This window comes from Salmo salar, unplaced genomic scaffold (assembly GCF_905237065.1).
Source record: "Salmo salar unplaced genomic scaffold, Ssal_v3.1, whole genome shotgun sequence".
NCBI lineage: Eukaryota > Metazoa > Chordata > Actinopteri > Salmoniformes > Salmonidae > Salmo > Salmo salar.
Window position 1 is genome coordinate 1 of NW_025548629.1, and position 12,213 is coordinate 12,213.

Sequence of the window (12,213 nt, forward strand, 5' to 3'; positions counted from 1 at the left end):
TCAGACTCCGTCACTGACTGCAGTAGTCTCTACAGACATGACGCAGTAGTCTCTACAGACATCATGCAGTAGTCTCTACAGACATCATGCAGTAGTCTCTACAGACATCATGCAGTAGTCTCTACAGACATGACGCAGTAGTCTCTACAGACATGACGCGGTAGTCTCTACAGACATGACGCGGTAGTCTCTACAGACATGACGCGGTAGTCTCTACAGACATGACGCGGTAGTCTCTACAGACATGACGCAGTAGTCTCTACAGACATGACGCAGTAGTCTCTATAGACATGACGCAGTAGTCTCTGTAAGACATGACGCAGTAGTCTTTGTAAGACATCATGCAGTAGTCTCTACAGACATGACGCAGTAGTCTCTACAGACATGATGCTGACGCAGTAGTCTCTACAGACATGACGCAGTAGTCTTTACAGACATGACGCAGTAGTCTCTACAGACATGACGCAGTAGTCTGTACAGACATGACGCAGTAGTCTGTACAGACATGACGCAGTAGTCTGTACAGACATGACGCAGTAGTCTCTACTGAAGGACTAAAAGCTGTTCTAGTGTGCCACTTCTTCCTGAGGTCCTGACCAACACAATAGCCCCAGTCAGGCAGTCTGAGACACCCTCTCTCTCTTTCTCTCCCCCATCTTTCTCCCCCTCTCTCTCTCTTTCTCTCCCCCCTCTCTCTCTCTTTCTCTCCACCCTCTCTCTCTTTCTCTCCCCCCTCTCTCTCCCCCTCTCTCTCTTTCTCTCCCCCCTCTCTCTCTCTTTCTCTCCCCTCTCTCTCTCCCCTCTCTCTCTTTCTCTCCCCTCTCTCTCTCCCCTCTCTCTCTTTCTCTCCCCTCTCTCTCTTTCTCTCCCCTCTCTCTCTCTCCCCCTCTCTCTTTCTCTCCACCCTCTCTCTCTCTCTCTCCCCCTCTCTCTTTCTCTCCACCCTCTCTTTCTCTCCCCCTCTCTCTCTCTCTCTCTCCACCCTCTCTCTCTCTCTCTCCACCCTCTCTCTCTCGCTTTCTCTCCCCCCTCTCTCTCCCCCTCTCTCTCTTTCTCTCCCCCCTCTCTCATTGTGCTCTGTGAATTACCCAGATAAGACTTCTGCACTGTTGCCTGGGATTACATAAACCATGTTAATGTCCTCTGTCCCCACTCCTCAGTTCTGATGTAAATGTTTGTCTGGTGAACTGTACATTTTGACGTGACCGTTGGGAGAGCAGAGCAGAATGGAGTCAGTCTAGTGACTTGTAGTAGCCTTCATGTATAGATCATTTAGGTTTATTTATGGCCCCTTGTCACGTAATAGTTCAGATGAGGTTATTCCCTCGCTGTTCTGGCCAAAGCATGTCAGACCCTCACCATAAATCTCTACAGTCACAGTAGAATCTTCACAATCACAGTAGAATCTTCACAATCACTGTAGAATCTTCACAATCACTGTAGAATCTTCACAATCACAGTAGAATCTTCACAATCACTGTAGAATTTTCACAATCACTGTAGAATCTTCACAATCACAGTAGAATCTTCACAATCACTGTAGAATTTTCACAATCACTGTAGAATCTTCACAATCACAGTAGAATCTTCACAATCACTGTAGAATCTTCACAATCACTGTAGAATCTTCACAATCACTGTAGAATCTTCACAATAGAATCTTCAGTCACAATAGAATCTTCAAACATTGTAGAATTTTCAAAATAGAATCTTCACAATCACAGTAGAATTTTCACAATAGAATCTTCACAATAAAATGTTCATAATCACAGTTGTAGCATGAATCAGCCCTCTTTCTTTTAGTAGAGCAGATAGTGAAATATATTCTGTGTTTAAATGAGGGTGAAGACAAGTCCAGCATGTCTGTCTGAGTTGGGGAGATTTCCCCTGAGTCACAGAGGAAAGCCATGCTGTTTCAGGGCTATGTTTACTACAGTGTTTAGCTATAGGTTACCCGACTATGTAGTCTGGTCCACTGGTACTGTTACCTTATATCCACTACCAGGATATCCACTGGTACTGTTACCTTATATCCACTACCAGGATATCCACTGGTACTGTTACCTTATATCCACTACCAGGATATTTACATTTTACATTTAAGTCATTTAGCAGACGCTCTTATCCAGAGCGACTTACAAAATGGTGCATTCACCTTATGATATCCAGTGGAACAACCACTTTACAATAGTGCATCTAAATCTTTTAAGGGGGGGGGGTTAGAAGGATTACTTTATCCTATCCTAGGTATTCCTTAAAGAGGTGGGGTTTCAGGTGTCTCCGGAAGGTGGTGATTGACTCCGCTGTCCTGGCGTCGTGAGGGAGCTTGTTCCACCATTGGGGTGCCAGAGCAGCGAACAGTTTTGACTGGGCTGAGCGGGAACTGTGCTTCCTCAGAGGTAGGGGGGCCAGCAGGCCAGTGGTGGATGAACGCAGTGCCCTTGTTTGGGTGTAGGGCCTGATCAGAGCCTGAAGGTATGGAGGTGCCGTTCCCTTCACAGCTCCGTAGGCAATCACCATGGTCTTGTAGCGGATGCGAGCTTCAACTGGAAGCCAGTGGAGAGAGCGGAGGAGCGGGGTGACGTGAAAGAACTTGGGAAGGTTGAACACCAGACGGGCTGCGGCATTCTGGATGAGTTGTAGGGGTTTAATGGCACAGGCAGGGAGCCCAGCCAACAGCGAGTTGCAGTAATCCAGACGGGAGATGACAAGTGCCTGGATTAGGACCTGCGCCGCTTCCTGTGTGAGGCAGGGTCGTACTCTGCGAATGTTGTAGAGCATGAACCTACAGGATCGGGTCACCGCCTTGATGTTAGTGGAGAACGACAGGGTGTTGTCCAGGATCACGCCAACTTAGCACTCTGGGAGGAGGACACAAGGGAGTTGTCAACCGTGATGGCGAGATCATGGAACGGGCAGTCCTTCCCCGGGAGGAAGAGCAGCTCCGTCTTGCCGAGGTTCAGCTTGAGCTGGTGATCCGTCATCCACACTGATATGTCTGACAGACATGCAGAGATGCGATTCGCCGCCTGGTTATCAGAAGGGGGAAAGGAGAAGATTAATTGTGTGTCGTCTGCATAGCAATGATAGGAGAGACCATGTGAGGATATGACAGAGCCAAGTGACTTGGTGTATAGCGAGAATAGGAGAGGGCCTAGAACAGAGCCCTGGGGGACACCAGTGGTGAGAGCGCATGGTGCGGAGACAGATTCTCGCCACGCCACCTGGTAGGAGCGACCTGTCAGGTAGGACGCAATCCAAGCGTGGGCCGCGCCGGAGATGCCCAACTCGGAGAGGGTGGAGAGGAGGTTCTGATGGTTCACAGTATCAAAGGCTGCAGATAGGTCTAGAAGGATGAGAGCAGAGGAGAGAGAGTTAGCTTTAGCAGTGCGGAGAGCCTCCGTGACACAGAGAAGAGCAGTCTCAGTTGAATGCCCAGTCTTGAAACCTGACTGATTAGGATCAAGAAGGTCATTCTGAGAGAGATAGCAGGAGAGCTGGCCAAGGACGGCACGTTCAAGAGTTTTGGAGAGAAAAGAAAGAAGGGATACTGGTCTGTAGTTGTTGACATCGGAGGGATCGAGTGTAGGTTTTTTCAGAAGGGGTGCAACTCTCGCTCTCTTGAAGACGGAAGGGACGTAGCCAGCGGTCAAGGATGAGTTGATGAGCGAGGTGAGGAAGGGGAGAAGGTCTCCGGAAATGGTCTGGAGAAGAGAGGAGGGGATAGGGTCAAGTGGGCAGGTTGTTGGGCGGCCGGCTGTCACAAGACGCGAGATTTCATCTGGAGAGAGAGGGGAGAAAGAGGTCAAAGCACAGGGTAGGGCAGTGTGAGCAGGACCAGCGGTGTCGTTTGACTTAGCAAACGAGGATCGGATATCGTCAACCTTCTTTTCAAAATGGTTGACGAAGTCATCCGCAGAGAGGGAGGAGGGGGGGGGGAGGGGAGGAGGATTCAGGAGGGAGGAGAAGGTAGCAAAGAGCTTCCTAGGGTTAGAGGCAGATGCTTGGAATTTAGAGTGGTAGAAAGTGGCTTTAGCAGCAGAGACAGAAGAGGAGAATGTAGAGAGGAGTGAGTGAAAGGATGCCAGGTCCGCAGGGAGGCGAGTTTTCCTCCATTTCCGCTCGGCTGCCCGGAGCCTTGTTCTGTGAGCTCGTAGTGAGTCGTCGAGCCACGGAGCAGGAGGGGAGGACCGAGCCGGCCTGGAGGATAGGGGACAGAGAAAATCAAAGGATGCAGAAAGGGAGGAGAGGAGGGTTGAGGAGGCAGAATCAGGAGATAGGTTGGAGAAGGTTTGAGCAGAGGGAAGAGATGATAGGATGGAAGAGGAGAGAGTAGCGGGAGAGAGAGAGCGAAGGTTGGGACGGCGCAATACCATCCGAGTAGGGGCAGAGTGAGAAGTGTTGGATGAGAGCAAGAGGGAAAAGGATACAAGGTAGTGGTCGGAGATTTGGAGGGGAGTTGCAATGAGATTAGTGGAAGAACAGCATCTAGTAAAGATGAGGTCAAGCGTATTGCCTGCCTTGTGAGTAGGGGGGGAAGGTGAGAGGGTGAGGTCAAAAGAGGAGAGGAGTGGAAAGAAGGAGGCAGAGAGGAATGAGTCAAAGGTAGACGTGGGGAGGTTAAAGTCACCCAGAACTGTGAGAGGTGAGCCATCCTCAGGAAAGGAACTTATCAAGGCGTCAAGCTCATTGATGAACTCTCCAAGGGAACCTGGAGGGCGATAAATGATAAGGATGTTAAGCTTGAAAGGGCTGGTAACTGTGACAGCATGGAATTCAAATGAGGAGATAGACAGATGGGTCAGGGGAGAAAGAGAGAATGTCCACTTGGGAGAGATGAGGATTCCAGTGCCACCACCCCGCTGGCCAGATGCTCTCGGGGTATGCGAGAACACGTGGGCAGACGAAGAGAGAGCAGTAGGAGTAGCAGTGTTATCTGTGGTAATCCATGTTTCCGTCAGCGCCAGGAAGTCTAGGGACTGGAGGGTAGCATAGGCTGAGATGAACTCAGCCTTGTTGGCTGCAGACCGGCAGTTCCAGAGGCTGCCGGAGACCTGGAACTCCACGTGGGTCGTGCGCGCTGGGACCACCAGGTTAGAGTGGCAGCGGCCACGCGGTGTGGAGCGTTTGTATGGCCTGTGCAGAGAGGAGAGAACAGGGATAGACAGACACATAGTTGACAAGCTACAGGAGTGTTGTTTCTTGTATTATTGTCTCCTGTGTCTTTAGAGAACTGTTTCACTTTGATATCCTTTTTCTTCTGTCCTGATTTTCTCTTTCTTTTCTTCTGTTAACTAGATATTCTTTGTTGTTCTTCGTTAGCTAGCTAGCTTCTTCCAAAAGAGTCCCTAGCAACTGCTTAGCAACTGGTAAACAATTCAGCTTGCTAAGATAACTACAATTTTATGAAAAATAGTTATTTTTCAAAAGCCTATCTTCTTTGTTTGTTGCTTGTCTTTTCTCCTATTCAGTCTTGCAGTTTTCTTTTGCTTTTTTCCGATGTACTTCACTCTAAAAACCATGTAAATTTCAATATTTGTAGGAGCTCATTTTTCAGCTGCTGCTGCTCAAATTGGAGTTTCGGAAAAAACTATATCCACTGGTACTGTTACCTTATATCCACTACCAGGATATCCACTGGTACTGTTACCTTATATCCACTACCAGGATATCCACTGGTACTGTTACCTTATATCCACTACCAGGATATCCACTGGTACTGTTACCTTATATCCACTACCAGGATATCCACTGGTACTGTTACCTTATATCCACTACCAGGATATCCACTGGTACTGTTACCTTATATCCACTACCAGGATATTCACTGGTACTGTTACCTTATATCCACTACCAGGATATCCACTGGTTCTGTACAGCTCACTATGTGTTGGCCTGCATGCAGTTGCTGTGGTTATGGGTACTGTATATATACATACTATCACCTGGCAGACAGAGGGGAAAACTGGGTTTTATATAAACCGTTGATTGTTGGATGTAAAATGGTGATCAATGACATTACAAATAAGGATAACTGGATAACTGTCACTACTTAACCAGACATGCAGAGTGAGCAGTAGAGAGCTGTCTGTCTGTCTGTCTGTCTGTCTGTCTGTCTGTCTGTCTGTCTGTCTGTCTGTCTGTCTGTCTGTCTGTCTGTCTGTCTGTCTGTCTGTCTGTCTGTCTGTCTCTCTACTCTACTCTACTCTACTCTACTCTACTCTACTCTACTCTACTCTACTCTACTCTACTCTACTCTACTCTACAAACACAGAAAGAACAAACTGTCCTTTTTAGCCAGAGAGAGAGAGACCCACCCCTTGCATAACTCTCTGTCTCTCTGTGGTGCTGTTTGCATGGTTGGACCCACCCCTTATAACCAGGCAATTCACCAAGCTGGTTCTGCTGAACAAGATGTTCTGGAAACAGAGAGAGGTTTGACTCTGGGCTCTCTGCTTTGTCAGTCTTCACTGTTAATATTCACCAAGATGTTCTGGAAACAGAGAGAGGTTTGACTCTAGGCTCTCTGCTTTGTCAGTCTTCACTGTTAATATTCACCAAGATGTTCTGGAAACAGAGAGAGGTTTGACTCTAGGCTCTCTGCTTTGTCAGTCTTCACTGTTAATATTCACCAAGATGTTCTGGAAACAGAGAGAGGTTTGACTCTAGGCTCTCTGCTCCGTCTTTGTTGTTCTATGTTAACAGTTCAATGACACCGAAGACCGTTCATGTTGGAATGTCACACATCAACAACACACACGACTAGCCGGGCGTTGATTTCCTGGTGTGTGTGTGTGTGTGTGTTGTTTTTCCCAGGTGTCCCGGTGGTTGTGTCTGAGGTGGCACAGGAAGCAGCGGCCTTGGTGTTGGCAGGAGTGGCACAGGAAGCAGAGAAAGACAAGAAACAGAACTAAGAAGAGCGATCAAACCGAGGAGGCTGATGGTAAGACCCCCTCTCTCCCCCAGACAGAACAGACATTAAAAACATCAATCTATTCTCACAGATGGTGACATGCTACTTAGCAAATTCAATGTAAAACAACATTATGTGGATCTTTTCATTGAAGATGAATTATTTTTGAATTTCCCCCCATTTCAAGGACTTGATGATGTGTGTGTGTATATATTAGGGGGCATACAAGCTCAACGTCTATGAACAAGGAATCTAATTAAACCTGGTTATTGAATAAATGTACTTATGTTACTCAATATACAAGCATATGTAACTAAAATAAACATTTTTGTTCTTGTCTTTCAGTGGCCAGGGAAACACAACCTCCTTGGATAAAACCTCAGTTTTTAACATTCCAGAGAAGATCTGTTAGACAGGATGCACGACCCAAAGACCATGAAGTTAATAAAAAGGCTACTGGAAAACACACACACTCATCTGCCACGACGATGATAGACCAGTTCAATACATATTACTGTCCAGGGTGTGTCCAAAATGGCACCTAATTCCCTGATTTTTAGGGGATAGGGTGTAATTTCAGACGTAGCCTAAGTCTTGTCACCAAAGTGCCTTCTCATCCTAGAAATATGGATGGATCACCTTTTCTTCCTCTATTGGCAATAACTACCATGTAACCTGGAGCCACCTGGGCTTCCAGCTGAACTCTCTGACTCCTAATTACCTGGAGCCACCTGGGCTTCCAACCGAACTCTCTGACTCCCAATAACCTGGAGCCACCTGGGCTTCCAACTGAACTCTGACTCCCAATAACCTGGAGCCACCTGGGCTTCCAACCGAACTCTCTGACTCCCAATAACCTGGAGCCACCTGGGCTTCCAACCGAACTCTCTGACTCCTAAGTACCTGGAGCCACCTGGGCTTCCAACCGAACTCTCTGACACCTAATAACCTGGAGCCACCTGGGCTTCCAGCTGAACTCTCTGACTCCTAATAACCTGGAGCCACCTGGGCTTCCAACTGAACGTTTACTCCCTATAACCTGGAACTACCTGGGCTTCCAGCTGAACGTTTACTCCCAATAACCTGGAGCCACCTGGGCTTCCAGCTGAACTCTCTGACTCCCAATTACCTGGAGCCACCTGGGCTTCCAACTGAACTCTCTGACTCCTAATTACTTGGAGCCACCTGGGCTTCCAGCTGAACTCTCTGACTCCCAATAACCTGGAGCCACCTGGGCTTCCAACCGAACTCTCTGAGTCCCAATAACCTGGAGCCACCTGGGCTTCCAACCGAACTCTCTGACTCCTAATAACCTGGAGCCACCTGGGCTTCCAGCTGAACTCTCTGACTCCTAATAACCTGGAGCCACCTGGGCTTCCAACTGAACGTTTACTCCCTATAACCTGGAACAACCTGGGCTTCCAGCTGAACGTTTACTCCCAATAACCTGGAGCCACCTGGGCTTCCAGCTGAACTCTCTGACTCCCAATTACCTGGAGCCACCTGGGCTTCCAACTGAACTCTCTGACTCCTAATTACCTGGAGCCACCTGGGCTTCCAGCTGAATTCTCTGACTCCTAATTACCCAGAGCCACCTGGGCTTCCAACTGAACTCTCTGACTCCTAATAACCTGGAGCCACCTGGGCTTCCAGCTGAACTCTCTGACTCCTAATTACCTGGAGCCACCTGGGCTTCCAACCGAACTCTCTGACTCCCAATAACCTGGAGCCACCTGGGCTTCCAACTGAACTCTGACTCCCAATAACCTGGAGCCACCTGGGCTTCCAACTGAACTCTCTGACTCCCAATTACCTGGAGCCACCTGGGCTTCCACCTGAACTCTCTGACTCCCAATTACCTGGAGCCACCTGGGCTTCCAGCTGAACTCTCTGACTCCCAATTACCTGGAGCCACCTGGGCTTCCAACTGAACTCTCTGACTCCCAATTACCTGGAGCCACCTGGGCTTCCAACTGAACTCTCTGACTCCTAATTACCTGGAGCCACCTGGGCTTCCAACCGAACTCTCTGACTCCCAATTACCTGGAGCCACCTGGGCTTCCAGCTGAACTCTCTTGACTCCCAATTACCTGGAGCCACCTGGGCTTCCAGCTGAACTCTCTGACTCTCTCTAACAGACGGCTGTGGTGAAGCCAAACGATGCTCTACATTAGCAACAACTGTGAAGTTGAGGTTCAGACGCAGTCAGACTACACTGTCACTTTAAGGTTGTCAATACGGAGTCGATGTTGTGTTGAACAGCTTCTCGGTGGGAGAATGTTCCATAATAAATTACTACTTGACTTTTTACTAGCTGCTCTGAAAGAGGAAGACGAGCCAAACAATCTAACAACTGATCTTCTGGACTAGACTGAACCCTGCTAATGTGGAAGTCATTCATGAATGAGTGATTACTTCAATGCGGTTATTTTAACAGGTAGATCTGTAATACTAAGCGGTTAACAGTAGACCTGGAGTGTACAGTGTAATGTTGAGAAGAGACTTTACACTGAGTGGACAAACATTAAAAACACCTTCCTAATATTGAGTTGAATCCCATTTTCCCCCTCAGAACAGCCTCAATTCATCAGGACATGGACTCTACCAGGTGTAGAAAGCGTTCCACAGGGATGCTGGTCCATGTTGACTCCAATGCTTCCCCACAGTTGTGTCAAGTTGGCCGGATGTCCTTTGGGTGGTGGAACATTCTTGATTCACACGGGAAACTGTGGAGATTGAAAAACCCAGCAGCGTTGCAGTTCTTGACACAAACCGGTGCGCCTGGCACCTACTACCATACCCCGTTCAAAAGGCACTTAAAACCACACACACACAATCCATGTCTCAACTGTCTAAAAGCTTAAAAATCCTCCTTTAACTCGTCTCCTCCCCTTCATCTACACTGATTTGAAGTGGATTTAACAGATGTCATCAATAAGGGATCATATCCTTCACCTGGATTCACCTGGTCAGTCTGTCATGGAAAGAGAACAGGTGTTCTTAATGTTTTGTCAACTCAGTCTGTACTCTTCTTTCTCACCTTGTTTGTTTCAAAACGTCACTATATATAGAATCATGATGAGTCTGTCTGTTTGAGGACGAGTCCTGATCGATGCAGCAGGACATGATGTACCAAATCTAATGTCGTAGATGGTAAATGAACCATTCAGAGTGAAAAACGCTCAATGGTTAAAAAAAAAAAGTTATTTAAACTTTGATTTCTACCTTTTTTGTTGTTATTTATCATAACATGGAGTTACAAGAGCTGCCAATTTGTAGGTTTCCACTTTTACCTGTCCTCTCTTCACCTGGGAATAATCTGTTACCTTCAGGCACACTACTGAGCCAACACATAGACACACTGCAGCTCTTCTACAACCACGTCTGGCTGAGATGCAAAACAATAAAGATTCTCCAATGGTCCTGGTATTAGATAGACAGCCACAGGAGTCTGGTTCATCCTGAACAACGACTTTGGAGACTCTTAATACCTAGCTGGCATTTACCCAAGGGTTCAGTCTGTAAACCTCTCCCCTGAACTTAACAATGGCTCTGCATGCCATTGTAGAGAGACTGTGATTTTTTTTTACTAGGTGTGTGACTGTGTATTGGGCAATAGGATTAAAGAGTTTATGTTATTTTATTTTCCAGACCCTGAAACAGTGGTCGCTGTTCTTCTGTAATATATTCACTCTGATAAGAGCTTTGTGTATTCTGCACTAACTGTCTGTACAGTCAAAATAAAGCCTTGTTTACTAATACCTAGACTGGGTTTGGTTTGGAGCTGGAGAGAGAGAGAGAGAGAGAGAGGGGAAGGGTTTAGAGAGAGAGAGAGAGAGAGAGAGAGGGGGAAGGGTTTGGAGAGAGAGAGAGAGAGAGAGAGAGGGGAAGGGTTTAGAGAGAGAGAGAGAGAGAGAGAGGGGAAGGGTTTGGAGAGAGAGAGAGAGAGAGAGAGAGGGGAAGGGTTTGGAGAGAGAGAGAGAGAGAGAGAGCAGCACACAGGTTGGATTCCTGCTGGACTACGCTGCTGACGCACGCCAGATCTACAAATACCTGGATAGGTAGTTAAGGTATCAGCTAACCACATCATCTGATACCTGGATAGGTAGTTAACATATCAGCTAACCACATCATCTGATACCTGGATAGGTAGTTAACATATCAGCTAACCACATCATCTGATACCTGGATAGGTAGTTAACCACATCATCTGATACCTGGATAGGTAGTTAACATATCAGCTAACCACATCATCTGATACCTGGATAGGTAGTTAAGGTATCAGCTAACCACATCATCTGATACCTGGATAGGTAGTTAACATATCAGCTAACCACATCATCTGATACCTGGATAGGTAGTTAACCACATCATCTGATACCTGGATAGGTAGTTAACCACATCATCTGATACCTGGATAGGTAGTTAACATATCAGCTAACCACATCATCTGATACCTGGATAGGTAGTTAAGGTATCAGCTAACCACATCATCTGATACCTGGATAGGTAGTTAACATATCAGCTAACCACATCATCTGATACCTGGATAGGTAGTTAAGGTATCAGCTAACCACATCATCTGATACCTGGATAGGTAGTTAACATATCAGCTAACCACCTCATCTGATACCTGGATAGGTAGTTAACATATCAGCTAACCACATCATCTGATACCTGGATAGGTAGTTAACATATCAGCTAACCACATCATCTGATACCTGGATAGGTAGTTAAGGTATCAGCTGACCACATCTGATACCTGGATAGGTAGTTAACATATCAGCTAACCACATCATCTGATACCTGGATAGGTAGTTAACCACATCATCTGATACCTGGATAGGTAGTTAACATATCAGCTAACCACATCATCTGATACCTGGATAGGTAGTTAAGGTATCAGCTAACCACATCATCTGATACCTGGATAGGTAGTTAACCACATCATCTGATACCTGGATAGGTAGTTAACATATCAGCTAACCACATCATCTGATACCTGGATAGGTAGTTAACCACATCATCTGATACCTGGATAGGTAGTTAACATATCAGCTAACCACATCATCTGATACCTGGATAGGTAGTTAACCACATCATCTGATACCTGGATAGGTAGTTAACATATCAGCTAACCACATCATCTGATACCTGGATAGGTAGTTAACATATCAGCTAACCACATCATCTGATACCTGGATAGGTAGTTAACCACATCATCTGATACCTGGATAGGTAGTTAACATATCAGCTAACCACATCATCTGATACCTGGATAGGTAGTTAAGGTATCAGCT

General features: G+C 46.8%; 1 protein-coding gene across 1 annotated transcript; it reads left to right on the forward strand.

Moving 5' to 3' along the window:
* Positions 1–6,816: 6,816 nt before the first annotated feature.
* On the forward strand, positions 6,817–6,943 carry LOC123733184 (skin secretory protein xP2; the record flags this gene model as incomplete). Its single annotated transcript, XM_045712588.1, is given in 1 exon segment — positions 6,817–6,943. A coding segment is annotated over 1 exon segment (98 nt), but the record flags the coding sequence as incomplete, so codon positions are not given.
* Between the last annotated feature and the right edge of the window lie 5,270 nt (positions 6,944–12,213).